General features: G+C 40.8%; 1 protein-coding gene across 7 annotated transcripts in view; it reads left to right on the forward strand.

The window, feature by feature from the left end:
• CALCR (calcitonin receptor) overlaps positions 1-19,194 on the forward strand; it is a 145,633-nt gene that overhangs the window by 76,549 nt on the left and 49,890 nt on the right. For all 7 annotated transcript variants that reach the window (XM_083578754.1, XM_083578753.1, XM_083578759.1 and 4 more), the window contains 5 exons: positions 3,117-3,270; positions 6,358-6,468; positions 12,766-12,878; positions 14,723-14,814; positions 17,192-17,318. In XM_083578754.1, coding sequence (XP_083434880.1) covers positions 3,117-3,270; positions 6,358-6,468; positions 12,766-12,878; positions 14,723-14,814; positions 17,192-17,318 — 597 coding nt within the window. The remainder of the gene's footprint in view (positions 1-3,116; positions 3,271-6,357; positions 6,469-12,765; positions 12,879-14,722; positions 14,815-17,191; positions 17,319-19,194) is intronic.

Here is a 19,194-nt window from a genome sequence, read left to right on the forward strand (position 1 = left end):
TCATTAAATTTTATAAAACCGCAGAGGTGAAGTGAATGGCTTATGAAAGAGACAGATAACCATATTTCCAAGACTCCTCATGGGAGAGCTCTACTCTAGTTTAAGCCAACACTAATATAATCAAAAAGAAATATTTTAACACTGGCGATAGATTCACTTGCTCACTTTTGTTTCAAAGAAGGCAAGTGCCCAAAATATAAGAGTAAACATTAAAATCACCTGATCTTTCATAGGTTGTTTTCAATGTGCATTTGCCATTCGGTCTTTGAACCACTGCCACTGAGGAAAGCACATAAATTTTGACAATATTTTTAAACCCAGAACATGCTTTGTTCAAAACAGAAGAAGATGGCTGAAACAGACAAGTCAGCGGTGAATGATTGTGTCCACTGAGTTAAGATGTGCTCAGATGTGCACGCAAAACTCTTGAGTGGACAAGATGTCCTAATATGAGGAAAAGAAAGGGAATGACAGGAATAACTTGGCATTTCAACAGACCAATCCTAGGTATGTTTACTTGGTTGGAAGTAAGTCCCGCTGATTTGAATGGGACTTCTTCTCTGGTAAGTTTGCCTAGGATTGCAGCCTGAGAGCATGAAATACCTTGATGCATTCAGTAAAAATATTTCATTTAAAGCAAATGAATCCTATGTATTTCAGGAGAGTAAGATAATTCTCATGTGCAGAGCGTTGCACACATGAATCTACTTCTTCCACTGAATTTAATGGGTTCTGTAGATTGAAATGGGTCATTATGAAAATATATACTTATCAATTCCTGGTGCCTAACTCTTCACTGGTTGTAGGTCATGGTGCTTGCTATACTTTCTTGGTCCTGACAGCGGAAGACTATTTCCAGTCAAGCCCTCTTTAGCTAGTACCGCTGCCAACCTCTCTTATTTTCCCTTGATCGTCGGCCTTGAAAACCAAGGCAATGGGTGGCCAGTGTGGCTGAAATATGACTGCCTGCAGGTCTGAAAGTATCTTCCTTATTCAGGAATAGGGAACCTGTGGCCTTTCAGATGTTGCTGGGCTGCAACTACCATCACCCTGTTCATGGGGCATGTTGGCTGGGGCTGATGGGAATTGGAGTCCAACAACATCTGGAGATCTATGGTCAGGTCTGCCTTGTGTAATTTCAATTTACCATTCTATTACTGTCCAGCACAAATTATATTAAGCACAGCCAATGAAGTGGAGAAAAAAACCTCCTACTTTATGCCAGCATTTAGCTAATTACGGTACACTTTGTGGAAACTCATAAAGGCTTGCAGTCATTTCTGTTTGAGCTCTTTATCATTGCAATCCCTAACTGATGGACCGTACCAGGTCCTCTAGCAATCGAATGACAAGAGTCTTTGCCTCTTCTCTATCTGCTCCCCTTTCTCTGTTCTCAGTGTTTGTTAGCGGTACATTTGAGCCTGCACAGTACAGTGGTACCTCGGGTTACATACGCTTCTGGTTACAGACTCCACTAACCCAGAAATAGTGCTTCAGGTTAAGAACTTTGCTTCAGAATGAGAACAGAAATCGTGCTCCGGCAGCAGCAGGAGGCCCCATTAGCTAAAGTGGTGCTTCAGGTTAAGAACAGTTTCAGGTTAAGAACGGACCTCCGGAATGAATTAAGTACTTAACCCGAGGTACCACTGTATCAGAAGAAAAGAGGGAGCGCTTAGGTTTGGGGTGTTAGCAGAATGGCTAGAATCAAGGTGATGGAGTCCAGAGAGAAAAGAAAGTGATAATAAACTTTACTGAGGTAAACTGAACAAAACAGTACTATACTTAATATGAGGAGAAATAAGGCAGGAATTCAGGCTTACACAGGGGAAAAATACCTTCAGAACCACTCTTCCCTCCAACTCCTCCAGCTGTCAAATCTCAACTGCCATCCTCGCTGACAGCTAACTCCCAATTGTCTAGAACCTCCAGTCAATCAGAGTCTGCCTTGCCCAATAACAGAATTAATCCCTTAAGTCACATACGGAATGGTCCCTGCTATTTCACTTCCAGCCGCTTCTGAACAGCAGATTACTCATTCCACGAAGGCTAGGGTCCCTTAAGTTGTCGAATCCAATGGTGTGTTTGCCAACAATTTAATTGTGTACCAGTGGGCTTTAAATCACAGCAGTTTTCATTAAATGTAACACACACGATGCAAATTCATTGTATGGACAGAAAGTGAAAGCTGAATTATTCACAGGAGGTTGTCCTCTCACAAAACCTCAGAGTAGTAACCCCTTCAGTGTGTAGCATGCTGTATGCCTGGGAGCTGTGTTCTTGAGCCTTGGGTCCCCAAATGTTGCTAGACCGCTGCTCCCATCATCCCTAACCATTGACTAGCCTGGCTGTAGCTGGGGACCCAAGGTTGAAGAACACTGTCTTGGAGAATATGAAAACTGGTAATTTAGATAGAAGAGTTTGGATTTGATATCCCGCTTTATCACTACCCAAAGGAGTCTCAAAGCGGCTAACAATCTCCTTTCCCTTCCTCCCCCACAACAAACACTCTGTGAGGTGAGTGGGGCTGAGAGACTTCAGAGAAGTGTGACTGGCCCAAGGTCACCCAGCAGCTGCATGTGGAGGAGCAGGGACGCGAACCCGGTTCACCAGATTACGAGTCTACCACTCTTAACCACTACACCACACTGGCTCTAGTTCAGTCATTGGTGTTAGGGAAATACCTAATGACAACATTTAAATGTGTGAACTCAATTTTTGCCAGTGGGAAGATTTGGAGACTCACAGTGGGCTTCCATTTCCCCCCAAAATGTATTTGCAGTATGGAATTGTGTGTGTAGAATTCACTATGCCTTACCACTGTTCAGCTTCCATTCCATTTAGCTGCAGTTGCCATGCAGATTGCTTCCCCATAGGGAGAAGCAATAAAAACTCTCATAATCAAAGCAAGCAGTCCTTTGCACAGCCATATTTAATCCTGTGTTTTGTATGTCCTGGAGAGAAGGTACTACATGTTTTTGCAAGCAAAACATCAAAATCTCCATAGCAACATTTAAGTATACAATGAGATAAAAGTAAGAATGATGGGCACCTCGTGTTTTTGATGTTACTCTCCTGGTTTTACTCACATCCATTAACAGTTTTTCCTCTTTGCACAGAGAATGGCTCCAAGTCTCTCTTCTACTGTAAGTTATACTGATCCCACATTAGAGCCTATAGAAACTGAACATTCAGCAATACGCCAGAAGATAGTAGATTCCCAGTTCAAATGCTACGAGAGGATGAACAGGCAGCCTCCTTACAAGAAAAAAGGTAAGGAAAAGACAGATGCTTTAAAATTACTTTAATGCATTCCTGAAATACTACCATGAAAAAACATAAAAATAACCTGTGTGAATGCCCACAAAAGCAAATGGATATATCAGCTTCCAAAATGGGGGGGGGGGGAGAGAAGGGAGAGAGATTTGGAATAGCTTTCCTACAACACCTCCAAGAACTTAATTTTGGAACTGAGCTGGATACAGCCAGTGAAGCAAGATGTCTTCAAAACAGGCTTGTTGACGAAACCAAGTTGTCTGCTGGGTCTTGCTTCTCCACTAGCCTTTTGAGGAGTTGACATCACTAGTTCACCATGCTTTACAGAGAATGTGGGTGGCAAACTTGCCAGATCATTACATTCCTGTGTTTTCTGTGTTGTTTTTTTCCCCTCAGACCTGAGTTGTGGCAGGGTCTTTCTTTAAAAAAAGAACAGAAAATGCAACTGCAGCGCTTACCTTGCTGAGGGTGGACATGCAAAGTTTGTTGAATGTGGGCAGGAATTAAAGGACTACTGTGCCTTTAATTAAAAGCTTCCTCTTAGCAAGTTTTAACCCCACTCAGCACATTGCAACAATAAAATAAAATGCCTGGCATCTTGAAAGCGATAGCAGCCGATCTGCTTCGGGCAACATCTGACTGCCTCAGGGAAAACTGCATTTCTGGTTATTCTGAGGCGTTTGAAAAAAAGGAACCACGAGAAGTGTGCTGTCTTTGGGCAGTTTAATTGTGCACATATGCCAAAAGAAGGCCTTTGAGCTTGACCATGTCAGTCAAATCCCCGCTCTCACACTAAGGGCTTGACAGCAAGTCAGTTTCTTAGAAGTAAATACCACTGAATATAAGGGACTTGTTTCCATTTGGTATGTGTAGAATAGATATACTAGCTTCACATTCCCCTCACAGAGCTACAGTTCCCACTATTGTTGAACAACCAATCCCTCTTTCAAAGCAACTCTAAGAATTTTAGCTCTGGGAGGAGAATAGGGGTCCCCAAAAACCCTTAGCATCCTCGACAAACTACAGGCCCCAGGATGTTTGGGAGGAAGGCCATAATAATAATTTTTAATAATAATAATTTATTATTTATACCCCACCCATCTGGCTGGGTTTGATACTGTTTTAAATGCTCAGTGCATTTTGAGCCAGAGAATGAATTCTGTGTGACTAGAAGTGACCATTTAGTTTTATTACATCGCTGTCAATTTCAAACGCCACAGTCAAGACTGCATTGCATAAAACTAAACTGAAGAGACTTTGCCGGATAGGGGGGGAAAGCGTCAGAAAAACAGTGATTATTTTAATGAGACAAATAACTGGGGATAACAAATAAGAAGGTAATTCCTTCCCAAAATAACATAATATTGAAATAAACCTTGGTTTACTCTTTTTCATAAAACAAGAATAATATCCAGGGGAGGGGAGGGACAAATACTTATTTCCCCTGGGTGAGAAACTTGGTATAGTGTATTGAAAAATGCAACTGTTTCTCATTTTACAGAATGGCAAATGTTTGCAAAATTAAAAACAAGACCTCTAATGCATCCCACCCTGCCGTGTTTTCATTGCAGGTGGGTTCTCCTGCTGATCTTTCCCACTGATTTCATCTCATAGAAAATATATCCCAAAGTAGAGTGAAAACTGAGTATTTGTTGGAAAGAAAGATTATTTTCTGGGGAAGGGTGTTGTTAGATTCGAAACCACAGTGCTGTTATTGAAATGCTGTTAGGATTTATTAATAATCTGAACAAATATTTTAGAACCTCTGTATTTCTAAGGGGAAATCATATGCTCACACATAATGAGAAAAATGCACTTGGAAAAGGGAAAACGTAACACAGCTACAAAGTTTTTTAAAAAAATATTGTTTTTTTCAAGTACAACAGTATCTGCCTTGGAATGTTTGCTTGTCTACAAGCAGAGAAGTTCAATTTTCTTCCGTAATCATTGCCAAGTTTCTGTACCTTTTGTCATCGCCTAAAATCTACAAGCAGCCGTTAATCTGCCTGTTATGTTTATTTATGAATTTTCAGAGAGGAGGCTGAGTTTGCGGCAATAAAAACAACAAAGAGCTTTGTGGCACCTTGGAAACTAATAGATTTTATTATGGAATAAGCTTTAAAGAAGTAGGGTCAACTTCATCAGATGCATGAAGTATTACCCCAAGTTACAGAATAATTATGTAACATGGTTTGGAGAATTGAAATTTCAATTCAGTGAAGCACTTACTGTTCCCAACCCTAACCCTGCTGAAAGCCATCTAATGAGACTTTAATTTGATTTTGACATGTTTTTAGGAGGTAATTTAATTCTAGTTTGATTTTATACCAATGTTATGTATCTGTTGTTAGCTGCCCTGAGCCCGATTTCGGCTGGAGGGCGGGATATAAATAAAAGTTGTTTATTATTATTATTCCTTTGTAAGAAAATATGAAATAACGTAAAACCATTTTTGCAGGCAAAAAAAAAAAATCAGTGGGGGGTGGGTGACAAGAAATTTTCCGCACCGGGTACCACTAGACCTTCCTATGCCTCTGAATAAGCCATGACTAAGGAGGAATCTGAGAGGGAAGAATAGATTGCCTTTCTCTCTGTCACCCCCAACTGGGTCATGTAACTTATTGCAAGTGTTGTAGCTTTAATCCCAACACCTTTGAAGTTACAGGCATAGATACAACCTGTGCATCTACACCTCTAAGCTTTCATGCATCTGATGAAGTGGACTCAGCCCCAAAGGTGAACTTGTCTTTCAGCCTAACCACCTCGTGAGATTGTTCTAAGGATGGAATTAGGTGTGCCCAAGTCATATTCTTGCAGTCTAACTACCTCACAGGGTTGTAAAGAGGATAAAAAACAGGTAATCCCCACGGGTGCTATCCTAACCTTTTTGGAGAAAAGGCAGGATACAACGTGAGAAGTACCAATGAGTAATATGGTGCTTCCAAGTTTAAAAACACTAGCAGCACAAGATGTTTCTATGAGTCTTACAAACATTTAACAAAAGAAAGAAAAAAGAGAAGGCCAGTGGTTTCCCCACCACCACCACCTTTAAATAATACAGCTTGATTCTTTCTGAATTTCTAGGACTATTCTGCAACCGGACATGGGATGGATGGCTTTGTTGGGATGACACACCTGCTGGAGAATTTGCTGATCAAAATTGCCCTGATTATTTCCCAGACTTTGATCCAACTGGTAGAGTGTTTACTTTTATCTTCATTGAATGCAGAATGTTTTTAGTGTTTGAAAGTGAAAGGTGAATGCTATCCAAAATAACGGTGGTGTTGTAACTTTTAAAAATGGACTATAATACAGTCTTACCTTGGATCTCGAATGCCTTGGCTCCCGAACCAATCGGCTCCCAAACATTGCAAACCCGGAAGTGAGTGTTCCGGTTTTCGAACGTTCTTTTGAAAGCTGAATGTCCGACGGGGCTTTTGCGGCTTCCGGTTGGCTGCAGGAGCTTCCTGCAGCCAATCAGAATGCACGCTTCAGTTTTCGAATGTTTTGGAAATCAAACGGACTTCCGGAATGGCTTCCGTTCGACTTCCAAGGTATGACTGTAATTAACATATATTCATAGCTTTCCTGCCTACCAACTCAGTGCCTGGGCAAATTCCTTTGCTTTATAGTATATTGTCTGACTTATCCATGCCTTCCCTTGAAACCAGCATAATGGAAGTGGCACTGTTTGTTTTTATATGCTGGTCTGCTTTTTATAATCATTCCATTTTTAGGCGTAGTGATCTGAACAGCAGCTGCTAAAGAGCTGGTTCATTTTGGTAAAATGCATGCCGTTATTCCCAGGGTCTCTCTCCTATATTTTACAGTCCAAGACAGATTTTTTAAAAGTTCTTGGAAGAACAGAAGCAAAAAAGAAAAAGAAAACCACTTTATTAAGTCACTGATGCCTATTTCCCCATATTGCTGCATGAGTCATTCATTGAGATACATATAACCAATTACATAGATTCTGGAGCCTTTGACAAACATGTGGGTGTGGACAGATAGATGTGTAAAAAAAAAGAAAGAGTGAGAGTATGGAGTAGTGGTTAGAGTGTTAGGCTAGGACCTGGGAGACCAGGGTTAAAATCCCTGCTGAGCCATCAGATTAACTGGGCGACTTTGGGCTAGTCACAGTCTCTTAGCCCTAAACTAGCTCACTGGGTTGTTCTGGGGATAAAATGGGAAGAGAAACATGTATGCCACCCTGCGCTCCTTGAACAAAAGATGGACTGCAAAAGTAATAAATAAATACATAGTGGTCAGCCAGATGTGCCAATCTGAAAGTAGCATTTTAAGGGGAAAGTCTGTATGGTTTTTCAGTGTTGCTACTGGGTTGTTCTGTCTGGGGCCTCTCATTCAGTGGGAGATACACCAGCATACTTGCGTGGGAACGTCTATACCTCCACTGACGTAGCCTGAAACGCAAGCTGGGGGAGAGCAGGAATACTATGACCAAAAAACACATGAAATCAAGGATTTTGATTATTAGCAGTTCTGTAGAGCTGGACAGCAAATATGGTATCCTCTAGACAATTGGCTATGTTGGCTGGGGTTGATGGGAGTTGGAGTCCTAAAACATCTGGACGGCACCACAGTGGCTACCCCTAAAGTAGGGAATTTGTAACAGTTTCAACTTGTCATGCAGATACTGAACCAACCCCCAACCCCCCCAAAAGACAACCATTGCAGATCCAACCCAAATCTTCTCGTGTGTGTGTGTGTGTGTGTGTGTGAGAGAGAGAGAGAGAGAGAGAGAGAGAGAGAGAGAGAGATGGATGAGAAATTTGATTCAGTTTTGCATTTCAAGCTGAACTTGCCGAATTTTCATTTTAAAAAAAAATTGAGCAAACCAAAACGCAGCTATTCTTTGAAATTCTCACTCATCCAAATCTTACAGGGGCATAAAAGTACAGTGGACCCTCTGGATACGAATGTAATTCATTCTGGGGGTCCGTATGCACTCTGAAAAATCCGTAAGCAGAGGCGCCGCTTCTGTCCATGTGTGTGATGCGATAGAGTGCTTCTGCGCATGCGCGGGTGGCGAAACCCGGAAGAATACACTTGCGGGTTTGCCGCATTCACAACCCGAAAGTTACGTTACCCGAAAGTAACGTAACCTGAGGGTCCACTGTATACAAAAATGCATGTACTGTGGTAAGGTATGCATACAGGAATGTGTATATTAGTGAAAATACATAATGTATTATGTATGGGGAAATGGTTTTGCAAATATAAGAATATTAGGCAAAATTGCACATAAAAATGTATATATTAGAAGAAATTAGCACTAAAATATTGACAAGTTTTCATGAGGACTTAAAAAAAGGAAACGTGTAGAAATGTAGAGAACTGAACATAAGATTCCCATCCCTAACTCCCCATACACACCTGTGGATGAATAGATGATAGATACATGATAGATGATAGATAGATAGATAGATAGATAGATAGATAGATAGATAGATAGATGATAGATAGATAGATAATGATGATGATAGATTGATGATAGATAGATGATAGATAGATAGATGATAGATATAGATAGATAGATAGATGATAGATAGATAGATAGATGATAGATAGATAGATAGATGATAGATAGATAGATAGATAGATAGATAGATAGATAGATAGATAGATGATAGATAGATATTTGTTTTAGATAATTGTCAGCATTGTCCTTCCTTTTATTTTAGTAACACTTATTTAGATTCTGGGATCTACGTGTATTATGCATTTATCAATTACAAAGCATTTTTCAACACCTTACACTTTTCCATGCCCATGTGCACACATGTGTTCTCTGTCCCCCTGCATTTTCTCCATTTGGCGCTCTTCCCTTCCCTCCCTGGCCTGCTCATTAACTTTTGTTTCAAATGGAGAGGCTTCTCTGCAGGTCAGTTTATCAGGTTTTGCAGGCACAGATCACAGTTGTTGGGCAAGTTAGCGTATGCCTAGAAATGGACTTCACGGGTGACTGATCTTCACTGGAAGATTTAATCAAAAGTGGGTGAATTGGGGAAACTTGAAGTTGACGGCAAGCCAGTCCTTGCTGATGGAGTTGGTCATCGCTTGATGGCGCAGGTTTCACTGTAACAAAGAAATGTGTTAGGTACGGATGCACAGGTCTTCAACTCCAATTTGTTCGTGCTCCGGGAAAAAAATCATAGATTTCAGGACGTGTGTTTCTATGGTTTCCTGCTTTTCATAACTAAAAACTTTTCAGGGCATTCTCCATCATAGCTTGGATGTGCTATGTGTTAAATTAGTGAGATCTAGGGGCATTTTCAGGGACACGGGTAGTGCTGTGGGTTAAACCACAGAGCCTAGGACTTGCTGATCAGAAGGTTGGCGGTTCGAATCCCCACGACGGCGTGATCTCCCGTTGCTCGGTCCCTGCTCCTGCCAACCTAGCAGTTCAAAAGCACATCAAAGTGCAAGTAGATAAATAGGCACCGCTCCGACGGGAAGGCATTTCTGTGCGCTGCTCTGGTTCACCAGAAGCGGCTTAGTCATGCTGGCCACATGACCTGCAAGCTGTACGCCGGCTCCCTCAGCCAGTAAAGTGAGACGAGTGCCACAACCCCAGAGTCATCCGCAACAGGACCTAACGGTCAGGGGTCCCTTTACTCCCAAAGCAGTCATAGTTCAAGGCTGCAACATCATGCCCTTTATTGCCTAGTCCTGGTATAGACCCACGACCTCCTTTCCCACAGAAGAAACAACAACAATATTAGAAGTAGACAGTTTAATACAAATGCACATGCTGCCCCCACCAGACTTCCTTTCTACACAGTGTATTGGGACAAATCTTCCATACTGAGGCAGTTAAAGTTATCATATAGCTCCTTATTATAGTGCTACAGAGCAGAGGGTTGTCAGGAAAAATTTCGTCTGATTGATTATCCTTGCTCATTGCCAGTGAGACAGGCTTGTTGAATAGGGTCTGGGGAAAAGAGATATACTGCTTAGGCTTTCATAATTACTAGACCAAATATTTTCTCCCTCCCTCCTCCACCCACCCCCTGGAGTCACAGGCATTTTCAAAGTGGCTGGAGCAATATACCTCTCCAGCCATTGGAAGAGAAAAAATATATGTTGTTAATGTAATGATCCCTTGGATAACAGCGCAAGGACATTTAGGTGAAATGTTGGTACATTCTGTTCTATCACATAGTCACCTTTAATCTCTGTTTAAGACTTCAGATGCTTTCCAGCCCTAGATAGTATCTGGCAACAGATACGATGGAGGAGATAGGAGGAAAGCAAGTCTAGGATGATCTGCAAGGCAGCCGAAAGACAATGTTCTTTTCATTTCTTGTGTTTTGCTTGGGCACGTATTCGCATTTGAACACTGGATCCGCAGAGCTGTTGTGCTGAAGCTGTAGTTAATCCAAAAGACTTTTCCTTTGGACTGCTTGGAGTGTGCTTATTCCAAGTGTTTCTATATAAAGTTGTGTTCCTGGTCATAGGAAGAGAACACGTCTCCCTCAGTTTTTGGCTCGCTTCTTTCGTTAAAAGCGGAGGATACCGTCATGAAAATGAAATGAAACCAACCCAAATTTTAGATGGATATAGTCGGGGGGGGGGGGGAGAGAATGATAGAATCAAACAATTCTGCCGAAACTTGAACTGCTCTTAATAGGTTAGTTGGTAAAAAAATATAATAAATAATAAATGATAGGTTAGTTAGTTGGTGTGATTGCTGGATAGTGTTATGTGTGGTGTTGCAATGTGCTGCTCTAACAATTCCCGTTGAAATCGATGTGATTTGTAAAGATGAGCAAAGCTACGTAAATACTTAGACTCATGAAATTATGAGAGTGTAAAGAACCACTTTTAAAAGCTATTAAAGTTACACACTTCCACCCCACCCGCACTCATAAATTTCCTAGAAAATAACCTAATGTGTTTCATTTATTTATTTTATTTATTCGTTTATTATGCTTGTATCCTCCCTCAACTCCAAGGAGCTCCAAGTGGCGTTGATGGTTTTCCTTTCCTATTAAGATTGGTTAAGCTAAGAGAGAGTGACTGGCTCATGGTCACTGAGTAAGCTTCATGTGCCAGTGGCAGCTTGAACCTAGGTCTTCCCAATTCTAGTCTAGCACTAGAATCGTCGAGCCATATGTCTTATATTTTCTACCTGGTTAGGTATACAAGACAGGACACATAGTCATAACACGGATCTCGGCGCTATAAAACCGCCAGCAGTTAACGCAGATTATCAACCAAAAAAAGCAAATTTGAAAATATTAAATATTAAAATACTATTTAAATGTTATATACCAAAAACTTTTCCGAGGACACTAGCCCACCAGAGCTCTGGGACTCGTTCTGTGTGCCTACGGAACAAAAAAATACTAGATGAATTTATATTCCTGTTCTGCAGATGAATTTCTGTTCTGGGAGTATTTTAATAAATAGTCCTGGGGAATCAAATGGAGTGGCTTAGTATTCAGGATGCATTCATTGCCTACATTATATGTATTAAACTCAAATGTCAATTGCATATTATGATTTCTGAGGGAAATCAGGACCCATCTACCTTATAATTTCATACGGTGCTTGTTACTACGGTTATTAAATGCTTATTTCTAAGGTTATATTGTACTAGTTCCTTTATGCAGAAACAGCCCTTAACTGCTTCAATAGCTTTCAACAGCCGATACTGTGAGAATAATTGCACCCCCTCCCAGCGCCGTATTTCCTCACCCACCTCCTCTTAACTGTTTTAAGTTAATATATAGATGGCATTTAACACTTGTAAGACTCAGTTATATAGATAAAGCATCCTCTTCGGCATGCTGGATAGGGTGCAAGGTAATTGCCACAACTTTTCATATGTGATGGACATGTGAATTAGTGCCACCATTTTGGGAAAGGGTCTTTACAGAAATAATCAAAATCAGGAACCAAGATGTAATCTATGCCTAGGTTTACTAACAATCTTCAAAGATTCCCAAATTATTAGACAAGGAACTTGTCATTTTTCTTTTGGTAGCTACACAATTACCTTTAGAAAGGATTTGATCGCCTATATATCACAAGATGGAAACAGAACGTATGGACAATTGCTTTATCTGAGAAACTAAGAGATTTCATGCCTTGAATGACATATCCGATACAGATGATTTTGTTGAAATATGGCACCCCTTTATAAAATACTCAAATGGACGTCCTGATGTCTGGCACCTACCAACCTACACATATAGATTTATGGGACAAGTTGACACATTTGTCTTCTGGTTTTTTGGGGGGGGGAGGTGGGAAGGGGCTAAATCAATTGTATAATTAATGCTTATCTTTTTCTTGAAAATTAATACACTATTTATAAAATCAAAAAATTGAAAAAAAGGAATAAATAGATCGGCTTTATTTTAAATGTGACCTAAAATTATTGAAATGTGCCAGATCTAGCATGGTTTGGTATCTGGGTGTAGGGTTCTGGTATGAATTACAGACTCTTGGCTTTTTAATTCACAGAAACAGCAACAAAATACTGTGACAAGACTGGGACCTGGTTCCGGCATCCTGAAAGTAATCGTACCTGGTCCAACTACACACGGTGCAATTCCTTCACAAATGAAAAGCGTAAGGTAGGCTTCTAAAGTTTGATGCAACGGCTGCCACTATCCAAATTTGACTCCTACACATTTGCTGCCTACGATTTAGGATGCAATATAAAATAGTGCTAGCCCCTTCCCTATGTTTCAAATGACATAGGCCTCAGGGACACATTCTGCGCACTATTGTTTAAAATTAAAGCTGGTACTTAACTGTGGATGCTAAGGGCAAATCCCTGTATTATCTAGGCAAAGAGAGTCTTGAGCAAGCACACTCTGTTTTTCTCAGCTTTGGAATATGCCGGGTGTGGGGAGGGGGGTTGTTTTGTAATGTAGCCCATTTCTCAACTTTCCATCCATATGATAAGAGATGATAAATTTACACACCTAGATTTGATCACAATAATCTCTTGTCACATTGGCACTGATGCTGCACATATTCCTGCAAATTAAAACAATGTTGTTTACCAAAGAAACATGGCCATACAGGTCCGTGCTGCCATTTTGCAACTGAAGATCAAATTGCTTATCTGGTTTATTTCAGCTGTTGAGTAGACCAGTTGAGTAGACCCATAACAGGGGCCCACTGTGCCTCTTGCCATTGGCACCTGCCTGGATCATCTGCTGATTAATCCAACCCTTCTGATAACATCATTGTAGTTATTATAAGGTATGAAAAAGCTGGCAATGGCAGTAGATAGAGCAGAATTTTGCCAAAGGGCTACGAGCTTCCGCCACTGAGCACCACTTCATGTGGGAAGAAGCACCAAGGCGATCAGCATGTGCTAGACAAGTCTACCTGCTCAGTAGCCATGTATCTACATAGCACTGTGTGTTGGGGTAGCAGCTCCAGGATCTCTGCCACCACCTAGTGCCAGCCTCCAGAATGGCACTCGGCAGTTGAAGCTTGTTGCCCATCACTGGATAAGGAATAATCCTTCCCACGCCCCCCTTTTTTCCCATTCTGTAAACTTGTAGGCTGCTGTTGGTTAGAGGACTTTTCCATTTTGTTTGTGACATTTAGACCCAGCTGTGGCCTAATACTCAGCACATAATTCTGTGGAAAAGTCTAATTAGATTGATAAATATGGCTTTTAATATTCTAATGAAATCTGTATCCCTTTGTAAGAAGAAGTAATGATATTCTATTCTCGGTGAGAACTCTGGCAATCATTTATCCTAAATGCAGAGACAAATAAAATAGAAATGATGTGCAGTAGAGCATCAAAGTAGTCCAGGCATCTGAAACCAACTGCAATTTATTGGGGGGGGAGAAAGAAAGAGAGTGATCCCTTTGTAGAAAAATGATTTCTGTTTCCTCTGTGGTTTTTAATTATTTTGTTTCAATGAGAGTGGCTGAAACAAATTCTTCCAGCTTCAACGTGGTTATATGAAGAATGACTAGAGTCCTAGTAGCTGTCAGGCATCTCTCCCCCCCCCCCACCCCGCCGCACTGCCCCCAAAGTACCTTGAGTGAAGCAGGAAGCATTTTCCTCTGTTCACTGGGCTTCTTGATGAGCCACATCATCCTTCAAAAGCGTACCGTGCTTATAGCTATCAGTACCATACCATAGGGGTTTATTTTAGTAATATAAAGTTTGTATGTTTTGATCCATTTCCTTCCAAAATGTTATAGAATTCTATAACAATTCATGATGGGATAAGGCTCAGAAATGAATATGAAGGGACGTTTTCTTCCTGACCCATTACATATGGCCTTATAGCTCTTTAACTAAATCTATGTACATTTAAATCTTCAACACATGGAGGGATGTCAACTTTAGCATTTTTCAAATGAGAATATACATATCTATGTCTCAAAAGGATGTCTAAGCAAACAAAAATATTGCCATTTGTTGCTTCTCTTTAAATTTCAGATGGTGTTCATCCTTTACTATATGACTATAGTAGGGCACGCTTTGTCTATAACCTCCCTGTTGATTTCCTTGGGAATCTTCTTCCATTTCAAGTAAGTATTCTTTTCTTTCTTTTCTTCAATAACTTCTTTTCTTCAACGACAGCAACCAGTCATCCTCAGTTCCATGCAATGCAACAATTCGCTCATCAGCCTACAGTGACTAGAAATAACCTTATTCAAATTCCATTTTGTTCCATCTCATTGAAGGTACAGCACCATGCCTACTTGAAATTATGCAAAAAAATTCAAAACAGACAAATTCTGATGTGCTATTCTGTGTAACTGAAGATTGCCTACTGCTTTCCTTACCAAAGTAGATCTACAGCGCCATCCTGTGCATGTTTACTTGGAAGTAAATCCCACTGTACTCTGTAGGACTTCCTTCCAGGTTACATACGTCTAGCTCAAATAAATTATCTTACCTGTTGTAAACTGCACATGCAGAATGGAGACACAATGAACCTAGAACTTGCACTCTCCCCTTCTCCCCACACCTCCTTCTCTTGCAAGTCTGGTAGGAGGACTTTGACAGTGTTTCTTTTTAGTTTCTCTGAATCTCAGCTTGCCATGCTGCCTAGATGAGGAATCGTGTTTTATTCCTAACAATGATTAGTTTCAAAATAATCCATTCTGAAATAATTTGTTATGAAGCTTACTGGTTTGGAATGAATTGCGATTCCTTGTTCCAACAGACACAACAAGCCAAGATTCAAGGAAACTGAAATTAAACGCTGCCAAAATCCTCCTCCCAGCTGCAAAAGAGGAAGAGAGGGGAGAGTACATGAGCCCAAGTCTCAGTTCTGTTTCACTAAACCATGGTTTTGTGTGACGTACCGATGCAACCGGCCATTCCATTCATGCACAACATGGAATGCTGTTATAGTGCTTCAGTTTATTATTCTTAAATAATTCTCTCCTGCTCCAAATGAGGGCTAAATAAAAATGTCTCCTCCAAATTCACTAGCCTATTTGCAGGTATCTAATTTGTGTGGAGCATTTCAGTGATTTGAGGAGGGAAAAATTCACTGCAGTGTTTAGGGGCTACTCACCCATGGTTGCATGCATGGTGTTTTCTTAATGTTTTCTTAAACAACAACAACATTCTTTTAGTTTTACTGCCTCCACTAACAGCATACGGTCCTAAACATGGGGCTTATTTTGATCCTTGGGCTAAAAGGTGGTTCACTGCTTGTCTGCTGAGTTTGCTCCTCTGATGAAACTTGCTTCATAGTTTGTGAGAATAATAGTCTGGATATTTGTACGTTCCAGACTTGCCTCTGTCCCTCCACCTTCTGGTAAGCAACTGCAATTCACCTGCTCAGAAGCTAGTGTTACATTTCCTCCCACCTGGTGAGCCACTTCTGGCATATTCCTGTTCGTGCTTTCTGCAGTCATTACAGAAACAGAAATGAATAGCCTGAGCATGAATAAGAAAGGACATGGGTATGTGCCCCAATAGTCTATTTACAGAAATAGGAAACAGAGGATAGAATTAAGTGGTCATAAAGGAAGGAAGTCAGCAGCTTCTATGTAGTGTACTGAATGATCTGCAATCAGGATGCCAAGTTGTGTGGACCGGGTGGGTACCCTAAATTATTTAGGCTAGCAACTTCCAATGCAGGTTGTAAAGAACTTCAGAAGGAACTCTTCACGCTGGGATGAATGGGCAACAAAATAGCAGATGAAATTCAGTGTAAGCAATTCTATCACTTTGTCCACATTCTAGTATACATGTAGGAGCTTTTTTTGGTTGTTCTACTATCCCAACTACTGATGGCCAGTTCAAACATACAATAGCACTGCTGTTCTCTGTGTCAATGAGTCTAGTGATTTAATGACACAATAATTTGTGATTAGTTCAAGTAAAATTTTGGCTGTAGAGTGTGGAAATCTTGAAAAATAGGTCACTTCCTTGATTATGTTGGCCACAATCAAGCAGGATATAAGTCTCTCATTCTTGTGGAATCCAAGAAGGAATAAAAACCATGCAGAATATGAATACAAATCTCCCTGACATCCAGGGAAATTCCAGGTTAAAATTCCTTGCTTAGTTGATTACCCATTCCTACGGCATTATGTAATTTCCATCTAAGTGTTCTGAAGAACATCTCCTCATTTGCTGTTTGCAATTTGTATGTACACAAAAATGCCACTTAGTATCAGGGCACCTTTCTGCCTGTAGTGTACAGTTTGAGCCTATAGGGCTCAGACAGAAAGCAGGTTTGAGAGGTCCTTTTAAGTGTTTTTTGGAAAGCATGCATCTTTAAGCAAAATGTTTGGCTCCCATGGGTTCATTGCCAGCCATGGGTTTCCAACTGCCTGTTGCCAGATTGCATTCTTCAGGAAAAAAACTTGCCAGCATGTGCTTGCTAAAAAGTGACATAAGAATCAAAACACTAATTTACAATTTGTGGTGCGTATCTTTCAGGAGCCTCAGCTGTCAAAGGATAACACTGCACAAGAATTTGTTTCTTTCTTACGTTCTTAACTCTGTGTTTACACTCGCCCACCTCATTGCAGTAGTGTCTGATCGAAACCTGGTAAAAAAGGACCCGGTAAGTATTCTTTCCTTTACATTGCTAGATGGAGAATCTGTTACAAACAGGAGGGTTTTGAACTCTTGGCTCTGAAAGCTAAGAGGACAAATGTCTTGCCATCACAAAATCTTCCTTTAAAGTAAGATCCTGGATTATTGTTCAGGGGGAAATTTCATGTTGCAAAGAACATTGGGCTGATCCACAAAATAGCCTTGTATCAAATTTATCCGATTCCATAACTCCTCACAGACCCCTAATGTCCCTGTAGCACCCCTTATGGAGTACATTTTCCTTAGGATGTGCCCCATGTTGTTGATTGGTGGTGAAATGTACAGGACATGGGTGAGAGACTGATTGCTGTGGTGTTGGTCCATATTCTTATTTGTCTTGCAAAAAGAGCCACATAAGGTTATGGTCATCTGCAGGAATTTTAGTGGTTCAGAAAGGAGAAAGAACACCTTCAATACAACCCGATCCAATGCCTATCTGCTTCCACTTAAGTCCCACTCAGTTCAACGCAGCTTACTCCTAGGTAACTGTGCGTAGGATTGCAGCCTTAGGCTACAATCCTCTGTCCACTGGACTTCTGAGTAGATATGTGGTACCACTATCTATGCCACATACGTCTGCTATTATGGCAGTTTGCTACTTAGTGCTCTACGCAGTCAGTTCCCTTTGCTGCTTGACACATTCCCTTATAGGATAAAGCTGTTAGGTGTCTCATTTTTCCTAAGCCTTTAGTTTAAGCCAACAAATGTTTGTACATCTTTGTTAATGAACAGGCCGGTGATTCATATTACATTTACTAGAGGTCCATTTGTATCTCTGCATGCATTAAGCTACAGAAAATGTTATGTTTTAGGAGACATTTTCCTCCATTGAGAATTCTCTAAAAGCAGATTGCATTTGTTCCCAGTACCATGTTTCCACTTTTATGCAAATAGTTGGATCAAAGTACTTTTGATATCTGAAGATAAATATGCAAGGTAAAATTGAAGATATGCATGGTGAAATGTGGTTTCATTGTGAGAATCTTTTGTAAATTGCTTGAGGAGCCTCTTTGGGGCTGCAAAGTGGGGTGTAAATATTCTAAATAAAGAGAATAATGTCAGGCTTCTGGCAGTAAATGGCACTTTAGGAAGGCAATTATTTCTGGATATATGTAAAAAAAAAATCTAAAAGACCTTCTCCAGATGACCTATTTATTAGCAATCATCCTGATTTACTTGCATAGAGTTTACACAGCAGTTAGATTGCTTCCAGTATTTATTGAGCATTCACCTTCATTTACTTTTGGGGTGTTTATACATCTTCCTATCAATCCCTGGCATCTCCAGTTAAAAAGATCAGGTAGTACGGTGCGGTGGATCACTTTGCCCTGAGAGCCAGCCAGTGGGCCAGATCTTTAACTCTCCCACCCACTTGTGAGTGAAGTTTGACAGGTTGGTGAGACCACCCTCCTGCTAATTAGCTGATGCCATTATGACATGGTTGTTGAGGCTTGCAAAGTGCTGTACAAGGGACCTGGCACAGGGCTTTGGAACTGCCACCAATCAGCACCTCATATCATCATACAGGGACCCCAAGGTCTCCTGCAACCTCCTGCAGTTCAGCAGTCTCTACTAAAGCATCCATGACAGGTGGTCACCCAACCTCTGCTTAAAAACTGTCAAGGAAGAAAAGTCCACCACCTCTTTTGGGAGTCAATTCCACTGTCAAACAGCTCTTACGGTCAGAAAGTTCTTGATGTTTAGTCAGAATCAGCTTTCTTGTAACTTGAATCCATTGGTTTGGGTTCTACCCTCTGGAGCAGGAGAAAACAAGCTTGCTCCATCCTCCATGTGACAGCCCTTTAGATATTTGAAGATGGCTATCGTATCTCATCCCAGTCTCC

The sequence above is a fragment of the Podarcis filfolensis genome, assembly GCF_964270895.1.
Source record: "Podarcis filfolensis genome assembly, chromosome: 12".
Taxonomy (NCBI): domain Eukaryota; kingdom Metazoa; phylum Chordata; class Lepidosauria; order Squamata; family Lacertidae; genus Podarcis; species Podarcis filfolensis.